Source organism: Struthio camelus, chromosome 2 (assembly GCF_040807025.1).
Source record: "Struthio camelus isolate bStrCam1 chromosome 2, bStrCam1.hap1, whole genome shotgun sequence".
Classification (NCBI taxonomy): domain Eukaryota; kingdom Metazoa; phylum Chordata; class Aves; order Struthioniformes; family Struthionidae; genus Struthio; species Struthio camelus.
In genome coordinates, this window is record NC_090943.1 from 2,327,625 (window position 1) to 2,350,872 (window position 23,248).

Genomic DNA, 23,248 nt, shown 5'->3' on the forward strand with positions numbered 1-23,248 from the left:
TTTTTTTCACTAAAGCTGTTTACCAAATTACCCCAAGGGGGAACAACTCTACTGCTGACTTAAGGATGGCAGCATCTCCCTGCCCCTGAGCATGCTGGGTTGAGATCTGGGGCCTTTTCCCTTGTTAGCAACCACGTGGCAGGAGGTGTGAGGACCACAAGCCCCCAGAAAGGGTTGCAATGCAGTCCCCAAGCTGCCCCTTGGGGTTCATCTCATCCCCTTTGGAGATCCAACCCAGGAACTGACGGCCGTCTACTTCAGGCAGACAGCACAGGCAACGTCTGACCTCTCCTACACCCCAGGCTCCCCTCCAGGATTTTACAGAGAGTATTTTTTAAGTTTTATGATTTCTTCAATAGCTGCGAACATCTGAACAAACATCTGCTGGTGAGGCTGGTGAAGGGGGGGCCACAGAGAAAGCGGGAAGCCAACCGTCAATAAATGGTTGGAGAATCCGAAACCTTGTTGCTACAGGGAGAACAGTCAGTCTACAAAGTGTTTTATATTTCTGGTGCTGGCTGTTGCCAGAAACCATCTCAGTTCTCCAGAGTGGCTGTGTCATTCTCTTGTTAAGGCTGTGGAATTTCCCCTCGCGCCCTGGAAAATTATGGCAGCTCATTCCCCATCCAAGAAAGGGAGCTATCAATTTATGGGCTGCAGCCCTGCCAGAGTTGGGAAAGCACCACGATTCAAAAGCGCACTGCTCCTTCAACCCCAGAAGGTATTTGCAAGAAAGAAAGAAGGAAAGGAATACAAAATACTGCTGAGGGGACTGTCACCCACCTCCCTGGCTTAAGGTGAGGGCACAGAGCATTGGCACCAGCTGTGAGGCTGCTCTGAAGACCATGCTGCTCTTAACCCATTCCTTGGAGATTTGTCAGGCTGTGGTTCCAAGCTAAGCAGGGATTTAGAGCACTGCACTACGGCTGACCAGATTTACTCTCAAAGTTCAGGGTCATGTTGCAACCCCTTTCTTGGGGAAGGAACCTTGTGGGTTCCTCAGATCCATCTCTCCTCAGTTTGATTCCTCATAGTCCTTCACCCATCACCTTTACTGCTACGCACCTACTCAGTTTTTCCTACTTTCCAGCTTTGTGACCACCTGGCAGCATACTATAGCACGACTCTGAGACCCAAACCACCTCTTCCTAAGCCCAGATCAGACACAGCTCCTCACGCAAGGCTTCTACATCCAGTTCTTGAAGGAGCATCTGAATCAAAAGCCACAACATGCCAGAGTTGGCCCAGACTTATTCCAGGCTAAAGTAGGGACCTTCAGTCCATAAAGTCTTCTGAAGCTATAATGTGAGAAATGGTGATGTACTGCTACGTTTCTTCATGTGTCATAGGAAGTCCAGAGAAAAGAAAGACTCAGAGTGACCAGCTGCTGACTGACAAGAGCGTAGGCTGACTAGAAAGTGTTTTTGAACTTCCTTATGTAGCACCATCCTCTGCATGACCATGACCAAGACTTTGCCTCATTTTCCCCATCTGGAAATACATCCCATTATTCTTTGAGTGAAAGGCTTTACTTGTTTGGCTGAAAATAATGATTCATTTCTATCTTAACTTCACTTACATTATTGATGTAGTTAAATATTGCGAAATGGTCAACAGGTCAGTGCTCTGCCCTCCCCCTCCCCCCCCCACAGTATATTTTATGCCATTCCAAGAAAAATCTGTCATTTCAGGTCAAACTGAAATAATTTTTCTCCTGAAAACACTAGGACCAACCAGAAAACTCAAACCATAAGTTATTAGCAGAGTCTTCTGGTTAAATTTCTGTCCTCCACAATGTCAGTACATTTTAGCTGTTCCTTATGAAGACCAGAAGGTGCAACACTAATCGTCATGAGTCACGGCCCATGTCCTAGTCAGGAGTCTATGTGCTGTACAGCGCCTTCCTGCCGTGAGATCATGAACTGAACTAGAAATAACCAGGAGCATCTCTAGGACAACCCTGGGAAGAAAATGTAGATATACCAAAAGTGTTTCGACAGGCAGAAGGGCTGGAAGGTCAGGAGCGACTATCAGCAGTAGTGAGGTGATGGAGGTGAACGGGACTTGACTGTCTGCCCACGGGCAGCGGAGGCATTTACGCACATCGCAGTCGTTTTGCGCAGAAAATGATGGGAGAAAGGACATTGTGTATTAATAGGTTTAAAAAGGTCTTTGCGGGGTGGGGGGGGGGGGGGAGGGAGCTTGTGGAATACAAATGCAGCCTCAACACAGTGATACCGATCTTGATGGCCTTCTGGGCCTCTTTCCATCTGCTGCATTTCTGCTTCCTAAATCGGTCTCGGAAGAAAAGCCCTTTTCGTTCTCCAAAACTAACCCTGCCATGGCTGAGTAAAAACCTTGCTGTTTGCGTTAGGATTCCATGGAGCATTACGAAAAAGAGAAGAATATTGTTTCTATTCCGGGGAGGGCTCTTTGCTTGCGTTGTCCAAACGCCTCCCTCCACATAACCTCCTAGTCGCTGGTTAGCAACAGTTTTATTAATAGGACTTCTTTCAGACTAAGTTATGATTGTGTATCATGTACAGTGTTATGTGCTTGACTGAGATATTATAGGTTTATAAAAAACAAAAATTCCCTGAGATAAGAAGCTGTAAATGTCGTAAGAGTTCCAAGGGGTGAGTCTCTCCAGGTCTTTCTGGGATAAAACCAGTTTAATGCCAAGGTTTAGGCAAGGGAACAGTAGCATTAGAGACATGGCTGATGCATCTGGCTGGCCAGGTGATGATTCCCTGAAGCCAGGATTGCTAAAACAGCAGGAAAGCTAGCATAACACTTCATACTTGCTATGGAAAGTATTTTACGCAGACGCCTAGCGTCTGCAAGGAACATATAGCACAACTGACACATCAAGACAAGAGAAAAGAGGCAAGTCAGAGTAAAAGCAGGTTTAGCATTCAGCAGCTCTGTCTCTCATATGGGTTTGTAGCAAATGCAGCCACCCTGAATCTAGGTGCTCTAAATATGTGAAATTCATAGGAATGCCCTTGTCTTAAAATCTCAGTGGCCAACGGAAAAAATGCTAGGGGAAATTGAACTCTTCTGAAGTGTCTGTGTTTTAAAAGCACATGAACAAACAAAACTGCAAGGGAAATCATCCTAGTTTACTTCCAAGGAACTGGAGAATGAAAAGATGTACCTGGGAAAGCAATTTTAGTTTAACACCCTGTTTTGCATTCTCCAGCTTCAGGCAGTGAAGGCTGCTCTGTTGACTGAACTCACTGAAGTGTGGATGCTGTTGGTGTGTCAGGGGTATGTGTCCAGGGGGCAAGAGGAGGCCTGGGCTTTACAGCTGCCTTTTGGAGGCTTTTAGTTGTTTGGCTGCTGATTGCAGAGGAGAAGCAGAAGGCCTTGGTATGGGGCCACCTTTTGCATCTATAACGTCTCTGCCCTCAGTGCCCTCTGGGAGACAGATGTGAGCCACCCCAGCTCAGCTGAAACAGTCTACTGGTGCGATGCTTTTGGCACAGACCTCAAATCCCAGAGCCAGGGACTCCTTTGCCTACAGCTGGTCTCAGTCTGGCCCCATTTCTATAGCCTGAACCTCCTGCTTGGTGTACCTGGGGTATCCTCCTGGGAAGCTGCACCCTTGCTCTTGTCACTCTGAGGTGGCTTTGGTCTTATGTGCTCCATGCTGTTCTGAAGGAGAGGGGAAGGGAAACCAAACCCCAACCGTATTTAATCTAAATATAGTCCGGAGGCAGAGTTTGTTCCACCCGCCTTCAATGATACCTTGTGGCTGGGTAAATGATGACTCGCCTTTCCCTACAGCTCCATGGTGGTATGTGCGGAGAGGGGAGAAAATAGCAGCAGCTGCCACCCACACATCTCTGCTGCTTTCCTGAGAGGAAGCCGTGCCTAGGCGGTGGTTCTGGTCAAACCGTCCGTCACCACCTTGCCAGCTGTCATGCAGAGTCCTCCACTACTGGGTGATGTTTTTGTAGGGGCCATGCTTAGAGGTGAGGCATGCTCAGCCTTTCATTTCAAGCCTTCCCTTTGATCTAGCCGTGGGAATTTACAGTCATCCTATTTTGTTCTGGCCCAGTTTCTCCTGGCCTGCCATTTGCCAAAGATCAGTGAGCAGTGCGATCAGTGTGATCAGACTCTGATCAGTGGTGCTGACTCTAGTTGGAGGTCTGTAGCTAGTGGTGTCCCTGAGGTGTCAATACTGGGTCCAGTATTGTTTAACTTATTCATCAGTGACCTGGATGAAGGGATAGAGTGCACCCTCAGCAAGTTTGCCGATGATACAAAACTAGGAGGAGTGGCTGATACACCAGAAGACTGTGCTGCCGTTCAAGGGGACCTGGATAGGCTGGAGAGTTGGGCGGAGAGGAATCTCATGACATTCAACAAAGGCAAGTGCAAGGTCTTGCACCCGAGGAAGAATAACCCCATGCAGCAGTACAGGCTGGGGGTTGACCTGCTGGAAAGCAGCTCTGCCGAGAAGGACCTGGGAGTGCTGGTGGACAACAAGATAAGCATGAGCCAGCAATGTGCCCTTGTGACCAAGAGGACCAATGGTCTCCTGGAGTGCATTAGGCAGAGTGTTGCTAGCAGGTGGAGGGAGGCGATTCTACCCCTCTCCTCAGCCCTGGGGAGGCCCCATCTGGAGTGCTGTGTCCAGTTCTGGGCTCCCCAGTACAAGAGAGAGACATGGAGCTCCTGGAACGAGTCCAACAAAGGGCTCCTAAACTGGTGAAGGGACTGTAGCATCTCTGCTATGAGGAGAGGCTGAGGGAGCTGGGCCTGTTCAGCCTGGAGAAGAGAAGGCTCAGGGGGAAATCTCCTCAATGTTTATAAGTATCTGAAGGGAAAGTGTCAAGAGGATGGGGCCAGATTCTTCTCCATGGTGCCCAGCGACAAGACCAGAGGCAACAGGCACAAACTGAAACACACGAGGTTCCATCTGAACGTGACGACAAACTTCTTTCCTGTGAGGGTGACAAAGTACTGGCACAGGTTGCCCAGAGAGGTGGTGGAGTCTCCGTCCCTGGAGATATTCAAAAGCCATCTGGACACAATCCTGAGTTCCTGGGTAATGTGTTCTAGGAGACCCTGCTGGAGAAGGGAGGTTGGACTAGATGATCGCCAGAGATCCCTTCCAAAGTCAACCGTTCTGTGATTCTGTGAAAGGGCTAACTCAGGCTTTCTGGATGGGATTCACCAGATTGGAAAGGACATCTACATCTGTACTAGTTACCCAAGCTCCTTTGATCGTTAGTGTGGAATTAGATAATTGATCCACTCAATGAAGATGAGGCCATTATTCATCTCCTTCTCAAGTACAGATCTTAAACAAGTTAAACTGCACCCTGGAAGCGCCCACTCCTCTCTGCTGGTATAAAGGAAATGTGGGGTCGCTGGGACATCTAGATGTCTCTATTTAAGCGTAGCTGACATGAATCCTTCCCCAAGAACAATCCATCATTATAATTTAGACATGAGTAGCCAGCAGCTCTGATCTTATTTCACCCAGTCTGTCTACTGATGACTAAATAAACTCCGTATGAAATTAGCTTAAGGAAAGCCCTCAAAGCTTGATATGATTAGACACACTGGGCATAAAGCTGTATGCTGACAGTGCATCTGTATAAATGTGTTCCTTGGTGGGAATTAGTCTGAGGTATGTAGATTTGGTATAGAAAACAGTCTATATGATTATAATCTTTATGATAAAGATGTGTTTGGATTCCTCAGCATGTTAGAAAAGGGAACAGCATTACTATTTTATCAGGGGCTCCTTGCTAGCATTCTCTAAATGCTTCCTCCCAGACAGCTTGTTGGCTGCCTGGTTAGCAACTCTTTTATTGACTGGATATCTTTCAAGGTAAATTGTGACTGAGAATTGCAACAAAGTGGTAAACCCCTGAATGATCCAGTTCAGATAATGATTGAACAGGTCAGACACAAACACAGAGGCCCAGTTTTCAACACTCACAGAATTAGTGTTGAATCTTGTCTTCTGAGTCCATCAGATGTTTTCTGATTCCTCCTTCTCGTACACCAGAAGATGCCTAAAGTTACTAGGAAGCATCTTTTGGGGATACAGGTGCCTAGAGGCACCTTAGCAAGATATCTCGTATGCTGAGAAACACTATGGTAGGAAGAGATAGGCAGGAGACTGGCAGGAAGCACGTGCAGATGAAGGGTTGGTCTGAAGGATTAGGGAGACTTCAGCGCGTAAATGCAGTACCTAAATAAATAAGCCGGTCTTCTGGCATTTTCTGCCAGGGCAGCCTAAGTCAAGAAACCTCTCCGTACCCCATAAAGTGTCTTCAGGATTGACCGGGTTATTTCAGAAGTTGATGCAGGATACCCTGCAAGAACGGGTGGGGAATCACCTTCCCTAAGGGACGTTCTCAGCCACCAATAATGACAGATAATGTCTGGAAGGAGTTTCCTCTCATGCGCACAATCAACATTAGGTTAGAAGATGGTATTTTCTTGAGGGGTAGGTGTCAGGGAGGTTCATATTCTTTGGGGAATATGTACACTGGCAAAAGAAAGACCCTGGAGAGAATTTGCAGGACTCTTACTATGGAGCCACGTGATGTGACCAAGACACACTGCTAGTATCTGTCAGGAGCTGGCTAGCAATAGGCATAGGTAGAGTGAATTTTGGTCTGTCTGTATCCACCCCATAGGCGTGTGTCCTATGAATGCTAGAGCTCCTCATGCTGTTCAGGGTATCTTGAGGCAGAAAGCCAGCTGGGAGCTGTCCGCCAAGGTCTGGGTAGAAGAAAGGAATTGTAATACTCTCCCAGCTCAAAACTGTCCCAGCTGCAGAGTTGAGGGAGTTGTCTACAAAGGGTCTAGACTGCTCTTGGGGTTAGATAGCAGCTCAGTCATTTAATAGCGTGAGGATCCTGACTAGACAGTGAAGGGCTGTGTCATGTCATATTTCACCTTGAAAAAAAGGAGGGAGTTTGCATTTGTGGTTCTCATAATACCTTTGCTCCATTGTAAACCTGTGACTGCTTTGCTATCAAGGAGCAAAAGATGATATTAAGGAAGCAATGAGAGATGGTCAGCTTCATAAGGAAAATTTGACCCAAAATATGTGGGGCTGTACATATGTTGGGGGGAAGAGGGTTGTATGTGCCCACAGCAGAATGCTTCCAAAGGTGTGTACTTGTGTATTGCTAAGTGTGTACCTATTGTAGCTTGCATGTGTGCATTTGCGCGTTCGTGCTTTCTCTTTGTTAATGCATTCACTCTAATGGTGATCTGCAATTCTTCCTGCACTGCAGGACTATTCCTGTCAGTAGAGACGCCTCTGCTGTTGGTATTCCCTAAGTAACAGGTGTGGCTAACTCCCTTACTAAGGGCAAAAAAGGTGATATTTATTGGTGTGAGTGGGCAAAAGGTGGATCTTAGGTCATCCACCTTCTTGTTGGGAAGGGTACAGGTACCCTTGGGAACGGTACAATAACATGGCAAGATTACCCCCAAACACTCTCCTAAACCTCAATCAGGAACTCCTTCAGCTAAGTATTTCTGCATATTTAGTAAACCTCAATGGACTTCCCTTCCAAGAAGTGGTCCCATCTCCCTTTACACACGTGTAGCCTGAGAGTATCCACAGTATCCTGTGACTGGGAGTTCCACAATTCAATTGTACGAGAGAAGAACCACATCCCTTGCTTTGCTTTGAGCCTGAGTGCTGCTGTCTTTGCTTGATAACTCCTTGTTCTTGTGCTGGAAAAGACCGTGGTCAGTAGGTCCCAATCTGTCTTCAGATAATCGCTTTTCAGCCAAGCAACCTAGGATTCACCATTTTGCTGCCATAATCGACTTGGGGGGAAGGCATCAGTGGCATAGAGTGAACTTGGGATAGGGGAAAGAGAATACAGCAAGGACATAAGGGCAGCAGAAGGACAGGCAAAAGGCATCTGCAGCCTTGTGGCGGGGTTAGAGGTCCTAAAGGTGGGGCTGTTTGAAAAGGGAAGGTGGAAGAGGAAAGAAGATGCACCTACAGACTTCATAGAATAATTTTCTTGGGTTTATCAGCTGCTGTAGTCTCTTCCATGGACATCACGAGCATCCAGAATCATAACACAGAGACTAACCTGGAACTTTCTTATTTCTTTCAGTTTTCTGGTTTTATCTGGCTGTTATTATTTCTCTTTTCTAGGTTGAATTCACTCCTGATCAGATTGAAGGTGAGGAAGATCCGTTTCTCTTCCCTGCACAGTAAATACCATCATGGGGAGGTGCTGGCAAGTGCTGGGGTGGACACTGGTCTGATACTCAGTGCTCCTTTGAGGAGGTTGTACTTTAATACATAGTCTTGCTATACTGTCCACTTTTGTGAGTGTCCCTAACACCTCTGGATCCCCTCTGAGATCTTAAATCAATGAAAAATCATACAAATGCAGAGAGCTTCTGTCCTTGCCCTTATTACCTAGCTAAGGAAGGAAAACAGAGGAAGAAGACATGTTATGAAGCACTCATAAAAGGCCAGTCAGGGATCCTGGGATATGAACACGATCACTTGTCTTTCTATGTTAGCAACAGCTGATAATATACCTCTCATGGGTCCTAAGGAAGAAGTAGGTCCTGGTAGTGTTTGCTACAGCAGGAGGATTATTTGCTTTACCCACATGTACAGATATAAAGTCTAAAATTGCAGGCCACAGCAAAGAAGGCAGTTGGGCAGCAGAAGGCAGAATATAAACCTCTTCCTCAGATCATCCCCAAACCGGGTTGGCATGGTGCTGCTTGATGCAACTGGTCCGTGAGCTCTCTCAGCTCTGCCCTGACACTGCAAATAATCTTCTGGAGGGTGAGGAAGACTTTCATTTACTATGATTAAATCAGGAGCTGTCACCCTCCTGCCTCATCCCTGCTCCAAATACCCTGTTGAGTTGGTCAAGGGAAAAGTCATGCAGCGCACCGACTAAACCCACACAGAGTGTACTTATTTCATTACAGACAATACCAGGTCCATTCTGCCAATGGGAGAAAAGTGAAAAATATAAAAAACCCTCAGTACGAAGGCATATTTTCTTTAAAAAAAGCTTACCAACAAGATAAAAACCCCTTTACCAGAAGGTCTCCCAGTCCTGTCTTTAAGAACTTTTCCCCTGTATTCAGTTGGAATTTAATCTGTTGCAGTTTTGTGATAGCTGTCCAGGAACCAGCAAATAACGACTGGGTGATATTTTTTTCTTTCAAAGGAAAACATCAGCTTCAGTTTCTGAACCCTTTGCTCCAGCCCAAGAAACTGATACTGAAACCTCATGCATGTTGTCCTGGGAACACTACCCACTGCAGCTGTCCCCTCTTTCCTCAGTAGGCAGCCTGCTTTTTACTTTAAGTATAATTGATGGATGGGGTTGAACATCTGGCATAATTTTGCTTTGGTCTTTAAAAGCTTGGCAGACCTTGGCAGAGCCTATCAAAGTTGGTATCAGAAAATAGGTTGACCGGAACAGATGAAAAAGATTACAGATTGCCCAAACAGGGCGATTCAGAGAGGTGAAATATAGAAGGAAAGATTTTTCTGAACTGCAACCAAATGCTTACTGTTTTGGGGATCAAGGCTCTTCTACAGACTTGCAAGATTACCTTGGGATTTTCAAGATGCACTGCAAGGCTTTAGTTTTTGTCTTCTAACAACAGGTCAAAAGGTGACTCATGGTTTGAGATAACTGCTTATTTCTGGGAACTCACCCTTTGCCAGTCCCAAAGCCGTGGGAGAAAGGCCCAGTTTTGGGTCACAAACCTTTGAACTGTTCCAGCAGCACAGAGCAGCTGAATCTACCAACATCTAATGCCTTGGGGATTAGATAGGGTCTATCTAGTTTCTATGCCTTCTTTCTCTCCCCCTCTCAATCCCAGCTAGCTCTAGTGGGGATATCAGAGAAGAAAAGAGAAGGACTGTTCAGAGCACGGTGGATGCTTACCTGGCCATTGGCCAGGAATGGCTAGGAAATGGCCAGTTCAGACCAACCCCAGGGCTGCCCTATACAGTAGCAGATCTAGAGCCAGATCTAGTAGACTGTCTCCAGAAGCAGCAAGTTGCATCTTCCTTTTTTACACCACCCTTCTTCTGGTCTAACTGCACTTGCTGCATACTAGGAGCAGAGCTGGTAATCCCAGACTTGTGGAACAGCATCTCCTTGAAATATCAAAGAGAGAGCCATGGGGCAGCAAACAGACAACATCATGCGTGTGAGAAATACTATGAGACCTCCATGTTAGCCACAGCAGGATATGTTATGCTGTGAACTAGCGTTGTGGCAAGACACTAACCCACGCAAGGTTCATCCCATGGCTGGTTCATCAGTTCTACCATGAGTTGGAAGGAGTGCCTAGTGGGGACTGAGCGGAAAAGCTCTCCCCATCCTTCAGTTCCTTGATGTCTTTCCTTGGCTCTTCTGGTCCTATGAGTACATAGATAGATAGACATACAGACAGACAGACAGTAGGCAGATACTCTTAGGTAGAGCTTAGGCACAGCAGGAGTAGAATTCTGCCTATTTCACGGTCCAGGGTTGTCCCAGGGATTGTCACTGGCACAGGCAGTGTGCACTCTATGCTAGTGTGCACAGGTTAAAACCTTGCCAGTTCAACAACACTACTAGTATAAAAGTGTGGATGATCAGTGGTCCAGTACTTTTAAACTATTTTGATTTGCATTAAAAATACTGATTAGAGACCCAGCACTACTTGCCATAATTTAGAGCTGCTTTACTGGCCATTGGCATGACGTAAGAGTTGGGACTCACAAAACCTCTGGATTAAAACGTATTTTAGATTTTCTCCTTCCTGTTCTGTCCTCTCTCTGTCACAAACTTCCATGATTGTCAGCTCTCACTTGCTTGTGGGTTTCAGCTGAACCTGTTGTGCTCTGGGTTCTTGTTCAGATCGCTGTTGTACTGTTAGGCCTGTCAAACTCTCTGTTTCAGGTACTTGTGAGGAGATCAGTGTCACCTGCCATACCTTTGTATGAGGAAGAAAAATAAAATAGATCTCTAATGTATAATAAGCACCCCTCTCTCTTTCTGTCTCTCACCTTTGACCAGAAGGGGACCTAGCTGTCTCACTGAGACTAGATACTAGATGCTTCCCTATTAGTGGACTGAAATTAGGTCAATGTGAACTCCAGCCTGTGAGTTAGATAGCCTTTGCTAAGGAAAAGACTTTGCTGTACCAGACTGACTTCCCTGCCTACAGGCAGTGTAATGCCAGCCCCCAAAATGTTAATCTCAGAGTGGGAAGAATGGTCTGTGGGTCAAGCCACACACCCACCTTTTCATCTTCTCCTGCCTTGACCGCAAGTGAAATTCGTTTGTGGTGGCAATTTATGAAACTGGCTTTCTGGTCCTTCTCTCCCCTCTCCACGGCTGAAAAGAGGAGAAGAATACGAGCTATTCAAGATGGGAAGATAGGTAGCAATTAGTCGTATGAAAATACACACTACTCCTGCCTGTGGTGTAACGGCTGACGGAAGGACAAAGGAGACCGTAGCCACGTTGGTTTCACTGCTTTGGTGGAAACTCGCATTAAACCATCAAATGCAAAAGAAAAAAAAAGAATCAAAAATAGACTACTTCTGCATATTTCTGCAAAGAAAAAAAAAGAGAGGAAAATGTAACTGTTAGTGATGAACTGCGAGCCTTTAGGAGATGGTGGGAAGGATGTTCAGGCAACTGGTCTCAGGGAGTGCACAGCTGGCAGGCAATGACATAGCTCGGGGAGGTAGGTGGATTTCCCCTTCACCTGGGATACTGAGACCCCTAAAAAAGAGAGGACAGCTTGATGTGGGGCACTTGCCCACTCCTCCCATCCTCAAGGAGCCCATGGAAATCCGCTATTGCCCTCTGCTGGAGATGGCACGTGGGCTCCGGCTGGCCACAGAGGAGGCAAGGAGAGAGAGGCAGGCAGTGAGAGAAAGCAAGAGATGAAAAAAGAGACAGTGCAGAGAAGAAAACAAGGAGAGCATTAGTTAGTTCATAATGAGAAAGTGGATTGAAAATGCTGGATGAGGAAAGAAAAGAGTAAGGCATATGTGGAATGATAAAGATGAAAAGGGAGAGTGAAAGGAGGAAGAGAGGCAAAAAGAGTAATGCTGGAAGAAGGAAGGAGAGAGGCAAATAAGCCAAAGAGAAGAAAGGAAAAAAAAAAAAAAAGAGGGAATGGGAATAAAGGGGATGAGAAGGAATTGAGACGGGAAAGGTGGAGAAAATCTGGAATGCAGAATGAAAGGCTGAATGAGTGAATAAATCAGGATCTAGGGAGGGAAGATAGCCTGGCTGTGTCTGGAGAATGGAAGAGGCTCGTATACAGAAGAAGAGTAACAGCAGGACGAGAGGCAGATGCCGGGATTCACAGCTTTAAAGCCAAAGGGATATGTGCGATCAGTTCCAGACTGTGCCTCATGCAATGTGTTCAGTAAAGGATAACTGCCTGTTAGTGTTACTTGCACCGAGGTGCTCCTCTGTTTCTGTAGTGTGTCGGCATCCCCAGCATTGAGGGTGAGCCCTGGTAACGAGATTTCTGTGCTGACTCGGTTAAGGGTGGTAGAAGTAAAGTGTAGAAGTGAGGGACCCAATCCCATGGGGATACTTTTGTCAAAATATCGCTGCAAGCGTTTGTAGGGGACTCACCCTCACCTCTCCGGTAAAGAGAAAACACGAGGATATATTCTTAAGGATGTGATAGAGAGGAGCTGTCTGTCTTGCAAGGGCAAGAGCTCTGCTTGGGAGCAGAAGGGAAATCAGGCAAATGTGAAACCATTTGAGGGAACTGCGGCATACGCAGACATGGGTCCTGGGTGGCCTCAGTAGCTGTTGGCATACCGAACCTGACCTCTCCAGATGCAATTTGCTCTGGTGCTAGGAAAAATAAAAAGGTAAAAAGAAAACACAATTTAGAGACTCCTTCTAGACCTCCTCCTTGACACTGTTAACTATGACAATTGGTCAATTAAAAGGTTTTCTACACACCTGCACCCTCCCCTACCAATAGACTGTTTGTTGTGTGGTCCTTCCAGTAGATGATCAGGACTTACCTCATTACCTACTAATGGAGATGCTCCTTTGTCTCCGTGGATTGTGGCAGCGCTCTCTAAATGTTAAATGATCAATATGATATCCAGTTAGCTAATGAGCAGAACTGCTATTGAATTCTATGCCATCATGAGTGCTCTTGCTGAGCTGGAAAGCTCTCAAGGTCAACCGTTTCGATGAGGTTTTCTGTACATCCTGACACTAGCTGAGCCGGAAATACCACAAAAAGAGCATTTGACCTTTGTGATTCCACTCCCCGATTGAACCGGAAAATGCAGGGGAGGAAGAATACAAAACATTGCAGATAACAGAAACAACAACACTCATCAAACTTGTTCCCAAACTGCAAAATAAAAGGGTCAGGCTGAGGTAATTAGAGGGAAGGTCTCGGCTTGCTTTGACTTTATCTGAGGGAGCATGGTATACATTTCTTTCTTTCCTTTTTCTCTCTTTTTGTCTTCCAGAATTTAAGGAAGCATTCTCACTCTTTGACCGAACTCCAAAATCTGAGATGAAAATCACTTATGCACAATGCGGAGATGTCTTGAGAGCTTTGGGTCAGAATCCAACCCAAGCTGAGGTCATGAAGGTGCTTGGCAGACCCAAACCAGAAGGTTGGTGACCTCCTCTGTGTTTGTTTGGAAAAACAGCACTCCAAGAATTAATGGACAGGCCAAGCAGATAAGGTCTCCGTTTTCTGATGGAAAGATTTACTGTGAAGCGACCGAGGATATGGAGCAACCCCCCGCAAATTTCTGGCAGAACTGTAACAGAGGGAAAAGCTTATCTTCAGTCAGCATAATTGCCTCAGATTTAGGAGACTGAATTCATATAATGGCCCTGTGTTTCAGTGTATTTTACAGTGACAATTTCTTACCTTTTAAAACTGTTTTGATGACAGATATTCACTTGTGTTTAGTAAAGACTGAGACTTTTTGAAGACGTCCACAGAAACTAAGGGACAGACTGAATGTGAGGACACAGCTTGCTCTACAAAAGTACATGTCGGAGGGTCTATAATGATTGCAGTGGGATCTCCCTTAAAAGTTCACCGTACTCAGGGTATCCGTTCAGAACAAAAGAAAGCTCTTCTAGACCATATCTACGTTCAGGCATTTCCTAGATGACTTCCGTTGCCATTATTTCCATTTAGGTTAGTGGGAACTGAGAACTAGGCCCTCATTCAACAACTGTGCTATCTCAGGATATGGTAATGACAGAGTGGGAGATGGGACAAGTAGCCGAGAAGAAGCCATCATGCCCTAGGATCCTGCTTTTGAAAAGGAAAAAGTTAGGGAAATGGGATACACAACCCTAGTCCTGCCAGTGTGAAGACATTCCCCTAATCGCTCTGAAGTTCCTCTCCCAGTTTGTTTTTTAACATTTCTGCATTATAGGGCTGCCAAGAAGATTAGATTTCATATCAACAGTGAGCTCCTCTTGTTCACTGTCTTCTGCTCAGTTTCATCTTTTTACATTGTGTCAAATAACCTTGAGACCCTAACAGTATCTGCATTCCTTAACATTTGCATGTGTCAGATAAAAGGAGACATCTGTCTATCTATCAGTCCATACAAAACCATACTTCTCTCTCTTTCTCAGAGGTCTTGTTCCCCCTCCAGCTGTGCATTCCTCCATCTGTACTTATGATATCCCTATGCTCTGTTCTTTCCCTTTAGCTGGCCTTTTTTGCCAAGGTTCTCCTAACCCTCACCACCATCCACTGTGGATGTCCCATGGCTAGTCCTCAGCTCTCCCAGAATTCACCAGAACTTTCATTTCAATCTGTGTCTTTGCAGAAATGAACTCCAAGATGCTCGACTTTGAGACCTTCCTGCCCATGCTCCAGCATATTTCCAAGACGAAAGACACAGGCACCTACGAGGACTTTGTGGAGGGTCTGCGAGTGTTTGACAAGGAGGGAAATGGAACCGTGATGGGGGCTGAGCTCCGCCACGTTTTGGCTACGCTGGGTAAGGTGAACTTTTCCTCGTGCAAAGTCATTGCTGAAGTCCTTCCCATGTAGCATGCTGGGTAACGTAAAGCACCTTTATGGAGAGAAAGACTGGGCAAGATTTCAGTCATCACATTGTTCTTGGTTATCAAGACAGAAAAAGTTCTTTAGGAATGAAGCTAAAGATCACTGATTTACAGCTCAAACAATGTTCGTCTTTTCTTCTTTTCCCCCTTTTATTTCTTCCTTTCTTCTGTCCTTGTTCTAGCAACTTATTTCCCCAGCAAATACTATATTTCTATGACCAGACTATTATCCAAACAGTGGAAAGTGCATCTATCTCTTAGTATTTGCCTGCAATTTTCCTGGATCTTCAAGAAAAGTTTTAAGATGAAGCACTTTTCTATCAGTCGTTTGTTTAACAGAAGTGTCTCTGAAATGGATAAACTGTATTTTTAAAAGAGGAATCAATATTTTTCCCTCCTCTCAAATTCTGATTTGAGAAGCTCAGTTTCACAGAGAACGATGACAACAACATGGATGCTGGACAGAAAATTTGGCTGTAACTTAATGGCAGATTTCCAATTCGGACTATAAGGCATTGACATCTTGTCCTCTGAATCCAGTAAGCGTTTCTCAGGATCAGCCTTTTCCACTAGTGCTTGTCTACTATTATAAAAAGTGAGATTTGATTTAGACCGAAGGATTCCAGTGATGGGTTTTGACTTGGGATATTGTTTCAAAAATCCAAACCTTTTATGCCCGGGGGTTTCAGTTCCATGACACATCCATCCACGACACATCCATCTATATTAATGGCACACTAAAAATAAGAAAAAAGGGCTGAGTACCTATTTTCGCTGATGCTATTTGATCAGCCTGGGGACCAAATTCAGTGATGACACAAAGACATGCAAAATCAGGACTGGTGGACCATCTAACCTTATCCTGGACAAAGAAACCGCATCGGTTAGTTTTGTGAGTTTCACTATACTACAGAAAAACACTTTTGTATTTACCCTTTTTTTTTCAATAACCCACAAAAATGTGTCAAAGACTGATTTTCAAATACTGATAGGAAGTACTTAAATCCAAAGAGTTAGCACTGCTATTTAGATCGGTATTCTTAAATCCTGGCCAAATCCTAGGCACAGCCAAATATTCCGTAAAATGGCATACGTTTCTATTCGCTTTTCAAAAATTCTGTTGAATTATCACAGGCTCACATCACCTGAGGACTTGCCCCTGTGTGTGAGAAGTCAGTGATGGAAAAGGGAAACAACATCAGTAGCAGGGCACATCCAATACTTTTTAAAAAATGGTTTCAGTTGACATCACCTTAAAATTTATCCCACTCATTTCTGGAAGGGAATTCATCCCATCTAATATCCATGTGTAAAACAGGGGAATGGGTTGGCTTGACCTCTCTGCTGTACAGACAAAGAGTCTGTAAAGAAAAAAAAAAAAAGCAGATCCTAAGTTTGATCTTAGAATTTGTAGCTTTGCCACTTAGAGTAAGCTTATTCTTAGAAGAATGACTATGTGAACATGATACCCTGTGGGTTTCCTTATTTATTCTCTCCTCATGGTTTTCAGACTGAATTTTCTTAGTTTGCAAGTTCAAAAGTTGCTTTCCTAGCAGTCAGTACCACAAATTGAACTGAAGAGCAAACTTGTGTCTCTCTTCTCCTCCCTCTCACTCTCTTTGGTATTCTTTGATTCTTTGAACTATGATTCATAAATCCTTTAAAAAAAAAAATTCAGGTACTAAGGTATTCAACAGGCATTTTGCTTTTCATGCAGGTGAGAGGTTGACTGAAGAGGAAGTTGATAAGCTAATGGCTGGTCAGGAAGATGCCAATGGTTGCATCAACTATGAAGGTAAGTCTGAGCAGTCTGGTCTGTGCAGTGACCATGTGCTTGAAGACTTTGTTCCAGTTATTCTGTGAAAGCTTAAATCCAAGGAAAATCTTACTCCCAAAGACCAGAATATGAAGTTTTTGCAAATTTTAGAGCAATTCAGATTCCGTAATCCACCTCCTTATCTGTAATAAGGTTACTTGTACTTTCCATGGCTGATAATAACCATGGGCCTTTCAGAAAGGCTGGGCTGGTCATTCTTATCTTGCTCTACACATTTATTTTTACTCTAATTTTTCTACCTACACCCACAGTTCCTTGTCCCCCCAAAAAGCGAGCGATCTTTTTTAGGAGATCCCTGGTGAAAATCACTATCTTACTTAAGGATTAAGCAATCTATGGATTGACTAACGTGTGTGTTCATTTCCACGGCCTCCCTAGATTGATGGCTACACTACACTGCATATATGTATTTTTAAGGATTTACAAAGCTTTTAGTACTAAAGTATTTGGAGTCTTATTTACAAAGTAACATTGTCTTCATTGTATCAGATCAGGATAGGCAAGAGGAATGAACTGAAATAGCAGCCAAGCAGAACAGAGGTAGTGAGACGTTACTGAGTTTAGTGAAGGGGCATTGATAAATGATCCTTCTATTTCTATTCTTTTCAGCTTTTGTGAAACATATTATGGCTAACTGAATACCAGGTAAGTCTCTTCTGTCCTCCTTGTGTATCCTATTATTTTGGTTTTGATTTCCAAAGAGCAAATGCTCATTCCTTTTTGATTACTGAAAACATTAAAGGGGGCACATTTTGGATGCTCACTTACAAGTCTCTGCTCCTAAACTTTTCCTAAAAAAAAGCAAGAAGATGGAATCGAGCTGATTAGAGAGAGAGCGGGCAATAAATACAAGGAAGAGTAGATAAGGAGTAATGCATGAATGTGTTACTGAACATACAATTGGAGGATAATTATTGGCCTTCTGTAAATCTGGCCCCCAACCTTTCCTGGCAAATAGCTTGGTTTTCCAGGAAAAGACATGAGCTTTGTCCCGCATATCTTCTCTGACTTTGTTCAGTAGTGTTCTCTAAACCACAGTACCATTAAGAGTGTCTCAGTCTCGCCATGGCAAATGAGCTGAACTTCATTTCCAGTATTCACTGGTCATGGTTTATTTTGTATTCCTGGAAAAGGTGCCAGATATTTTGAAGTGGCATTCACCACTATTTATCTCTGTTCAGCTCCTGGGGAAGGTCTGCTCTGAGAGTTAACTAACTCTGTTCTGCAAAATATCTGATAAACTGAGAAAGACACTGTCTTTCTTTGGGTTTGTTTTGATTTTTGTTTTGTTTTTTTGTTTGTTTTTTCCCCCTTCAGCTTTGGTTTATTTTTCTACTCTGTCCTGACCAGGCCTAGCTTTGTTTGCTTTTGGAGCTGACATTATTCCAGCCCACTGAGACCTTTCTGCTGTGTGGTGACTTTTGATTATGTTCACTGGCACCCTAGGGAGTGAGTTAGGCAGGAGTCAAATCCAGGTCTTTGGGACTTTTGTTCCGAGATAAAATTGACCAAAATGTAAAATGGCTAAAAAACTGATTGCTTTTTCTTATTATGGTTGAGTTTTCTTTCTACAGGCATTTATCTTCTGTAAACGTACACACTTTTCCAACACCGCCTCCCAGTTTTAGATTCCAAAGATTTGGACCGGCCCACAGCCAAAGTGGCAATCCCACAGCTAGCATGATTCTTAATTGTTGTTTAGACACGGTCTCAAGCTTTAATCCCATCATAAACCTGCTGCCATGGGAAATTCCCATCCTGATGCCAAAAGTCTTTCTAGTCCCCTGAAGCAGGATCAGCCACCAAAGGACAAGTCAGCAGTGGTACGTTGTAGAGCTGGCATAGGGCTGGGAGCTGCAGCATATGGGCCAGAAAGTATGTCTTGGCTTCTGGTGGGCTTGGAAAGGGCATTGAGAGCGCCTGACTCACAGATAACCGATCTGCCACTGATTCACCAATTAGCCCTGATGGGCTTCTTTCAGGGGTGGCATCTTCCACTCCCTGCAGAGTTTCTGTTGGCATGTTTAAGGAAAGAAAAATGCAGTTTCTACCCTTGAAAGGCTGGTGGCCCCTTGCCATAAAGCATATGGCAAACACATCCCGAAACATTGGATATGAACTCAGTGGGAATCTGGATCTGAGTCCAAAAATAAACTAGTGGCTCATGTTTCTTGGCCATTCCCATATGCTGGTGGAAAGCTAGAGCGTGATCCCAGTATAAGAACTGAACTGTACCAGTCCCTTTCTTCCTTCTGCAATCATCGTTATTGTGCCTATACTGTATAACTTTTCTTGTACTAAACCTCTCCACGCACACTTCCAGCAGGTGCCAGATACTATTTATAAAACAGAGTAATCAGTTACATCTTCTATTACTGAATCTTCCACTTTTTTTCAGGCCCCCCAAGCCAAGTGCTTTGCAGAATTATAGCCAGCTCTTCTTCCTTTACAGTAGACAGTGCTATAGCGCTGTCTAATTGGCTATGCACCTACCCCTTTCCCTATTCAATAGAGAAAGACACAGGCAGCAGAAAACATTAAGCTTTCTTACCTATCTAGAAAGCACTCCATCCTGCTTCTTGTCCAATGTCCACTTTATTGTAGAACAGGGCTGCGGGATACATACCACAGACTACACTGACCTCCGGTGAAGGCAATGCACACAGGCCTCTCCTGTAGCCTATCATGTGTCTGAAGGTGTGGTGAGCAGAGAGCCAACCTTTATCCCTTGCACTTGGTCACATCTATATGCAAGCTCTGGTTAAACAGCCTAAAACGCTCGTGTGACCAGCTGCTCATTCTATTGCCTTGAGGAGCTCTCTCAGCTCATATCACTAGTGGGACTCTTTGACTTGTACAAAAGTGAATCTTCTCTGGGAGCAAGCTGAACGATGTCTGGATTGTTCTGATGCCTGTTTCCCTGACATAGACTTTGCATTGTAAAAGTCTCTGAGCTAGCTTTAAAAATGTCAGCTCAAACAGTAGAGCAGTAGAGCTGGAGGGGCAGTCCGTAGTGTGGACACAGGGGCTCAATTCACTTGCCCACATGTAGGTGCTTGGTGTTATTTCAGGTGTTCCAAGTGTCTCATATAGCTATGGCAGCACAGATGTGATGCCGAGCCTATGGAAGACCTGTACCTTTTGGAGGGCCAGCTGGAGGCCAGGCTGGAGGACACTCTAAGACATCTCAAATGGCTCTAGGTACCTAGGTGTGGGGAACGGAATTGAGCCCAGTGGCTAGAACTCATGTGACTGTGGGTCAGTTTCCAGAATGTAACACCAGCGTCTGACCAGCTGAAATAGCCTTCCCTGGCTCCCGTCCTATGAAGACATCTACATACAGGTGTCTATATGAAAACTGGGTATCTAGATTTTTCAGACCTAAAGGAGGCCTGGTCAAATGGAGCATACAGAGTGATTCAGCTCTTCCAGTTAAGGGACACAGATGCAAGGAGTCCAGCTGCCAGTGCAGAAAAGGACAAACCTCCCATTGAGCCTACATCATATTTGCCAACCGTTTAGGGATGTACTGAACGCCTTGGGGCTCTCAGACTGCACTAGATGCCTATGATTAAGGAACTGAATCCTATCTGAAATCTAGAAGTTAGCTAATGAAGTCCCTAAAGCTCAAATGTTGCTGATGGGAGACTGCTTTTAGATATGGGCGGATAACAGAATTAAAACAAATCATCTAGTGGCTCAGGAGCTGCCCTGATTTTCTGAAAATCTGAGTTTTCAATCTAGCTTCACATCTGGTTGGCTATATCACCTCTCCATATCACCACTTACATGCTGAGTGTAAGATTGGGACTGACCACGTTTTTTTGTCATGTTATGTCATTAGTCTCTGATCTCAGCTGACATTTTCATAGTGCAGAGTCTTGTTGCCCAAGTCTGAGTCTGAGTACAGATGCATGAGGACGACTGAGGCTGATTCCTGATGATGTTATTTGTTTCTACTTTATTCCTCTAATACTTAAAAATAACTTTATTTTTAGGACAAGATAGGCGCCGAGAACCCCAGATGCTGGCCTTGGATTTCGATGTAATGGAACGTCTTCTCATTTTACAGCCCAGTTTCCCATTAGACAGCTACAAAATGTACTGTCCCTGAGGTTGTTTGGATAAATGTTTTTTCTTTGTTTTGTCTTCTTTCATCATGGGAAGAGGATGGTCTTTGTGGAGATTCAGTACACTCAGGAAACTAAAGAAACAGGAATATGAACTATGAATACCTGGGCATTCGCTATTTTCTTTTTTCTTTCTTTCTGATACAGGATATAAAATAGCAATAGAATATTGTGAAGGGGGAGGGGAGAACAGAGGAATAAGTTATTTCATGACTAAGCCAAGCAAAAATGTATTTTCATTTAGCAGTATCCTTCCCTCCTCTCCACTCTTCCTTCCAAAACAACTAGACCCATCTTTTTGTGTTCATTGCATCTTTCAGAATAGCTGTTTCAAAATCAGTTCAGAAATCTGAGTAATCTGAGAAGGTAAGAGAGAAACAAAAGTAAACCAATTGTATACATCTCATGTGTGCAAAGAATACTCTTAGTTATTGGTGAAAAACAGTCAAAGCAGAATACCCAGCAAGGAACTAACAAATGCACCCCTATTCACGCGGGTTGGAAGATACCACCTTTAATGTGTGAGATGTAAAGGAGAAAAAGAACAAAACAAAAAAAGAAGTCTATGCAATGCTTACAAATTTGCTAAAATGCATCCCTTCTCTCTCTTCACCACAAAGATGTCTTCCCTATCCAACAGTCATTTTACCCATGAAACAAGTGAAATATCTTTGCCAATGCAAACTGGAAATTGCTCTGATACACAGGTCCTGTAGCTTTTCTCAGTAAAACACGCGATTCTTTGTCTCCTGGTTTCAGCGTTGTTTCTTGTGTCTGTTAGAGGAGAGAGTAAAGGAGGGAAGGGGAAATGGGAAACACATAGTGTTGGGAAAAAAATCTCAGTAGAGGCAAAGGAAAACTGAGAAGCATGAAAAAGCATACAAATTAAGGTGACTCATCTTCTGGGGAGAAATCACTGAAAAAGAAAAAGAAAATACGTTTTTGAGAGGGGGAAAAAAGGAGAACACAAAAACTAGTACAGTTCATGTATGAAATAGCAGACAATCTAAATGAGTGACACTCAATTTAAGCAAGAGGTATTGTTAGAAAGGACGTCTTGGAAGCTTAGTAGAGGGAAGCTAATCAGTGGAACATTACAGGACCAGCACACAAATTGCACAGGAATGACAGAATTGCTCATCCCCGTGGAGAGCAACTGCTGTGAATGAGAGAAGACAAACAAATTACATCAACACACGAGCTGTAACAAAACAAACCGTTGAAGAGCCATAAGTGAAAATCCACAGTTTGAGAGCTAAATATAGTATTAAGATGACGGCAATGGCAGTAAAATGCTAAAGGAAGTTTGAAAGGCTAGTGGAGTGGGAGGAGGAGAAAGATGCTAATAATTACACAACTCTCTTATCTCCAGGCTGGGTTTGTTCTACCTAAAGGGGCAAGTAAGAGATGAGAAAAACTGTCACAATGAATGACTCATTTTGAAGAGTCCTTTCTGAAGCATCAGTCCTGAGCAGAGCAACGGGTTGGACAGGCCACTGATGAGGACATGAGATTAGCAACGCTAAGGATAGCTTAATACCCTCTTGAATCTCAGGTGCCCAAGCAGCGGAAAGGTACAATCCTTGCTGTCTTTCCCGCTGCTGCAATCACTTCAGAATGTCTCATGTGAGCTTTGCAGAGTAACTTGGTTTGAAAATCCCCTTGACTGAGAGAGCTTGGGGCAGAGGCACTTGGCTAACAGGCGGCATCATAAACTTGTTAGGTGATCTCAACTCAAATTGGGCTGTCGCCGTTAACATAATAGAGTCCTACATGGCCCGCTTTAGGCCAGACCCGTCAAAATTTCTGTCAAAATCAAAGACTAGCTGCTTGTTCTGACTTCTTTTCAGAGGAATTTAGCTACCAGATCAGATGCTGTTTAATTGAAGTAGAACTCCTAATCTCTCCAGTGGACCATCAGCTGCTTTTCTGTTTTCATTCTCTGCTGTTAAACGCAACAGCACCATCCTGCCTGTCTCTCAAACTCCTGAAAAGGTGCCACCTTAGCACATTATACCTATATCTTAAAGAATACTTCACCTTGTATTCTCAAAGCAACACCTGTCCTCATGCACAGATGCAGGTGAACCTTGCATCCGGGCACACAGATGACATTCATTCAGGTAAGTGCTGATACCTCCAGAACTGATGTCTCCATCTGTCCTTGTCCTGTGCTATGTTCAGTGGTTATATTATTGGCACAG

At 44.3% G+C, this 23,248-nt stretch overlaps 1 protein-coding gene across 2 annotated transcripts in view; it reads left to right on the top strand.

Annotated features, from left to right (window-relative positions):
- The window catches only part of MYL3 (myosin light chain 3), a 37,511-nt gene extending 15,715 nt beyond the window's left edge, over positions 1-21,796 (top strand). For both annotated transcript variants that reach the window (XM_068933800.1, XM_009684148.2), the window contains 6 exons: positions 8,156-8,183; positions 13,502-13,651; positions 14,837-15,010; positions 16,795-16,872; positions 17,524-17,559; positions 20,913-21,796. In XM_068933800.1, the coding sequence (XP_068789901.1) occupies positions 8,156-8,183; positions 13,502-13,651; positions 14,837-15,010; positions 16,795-16,872; positions 17,524-17,552 (459 nt within the window). In that variant the 3' untranslated portion in view covers positions 17,553-17,559; positions 20,913-21,796. The remainder of the gene's footprint in view (positions 1-8,155; positions 8,184-13,501; positions 13,652-14,836; positions 15,011-16,794; positions 16,873-17,523; positions 17,560-20,912) is intronic.
- The last annotated feature ends 1,452 nt before the right edge of the window (positions 21,797-23,248 follow it).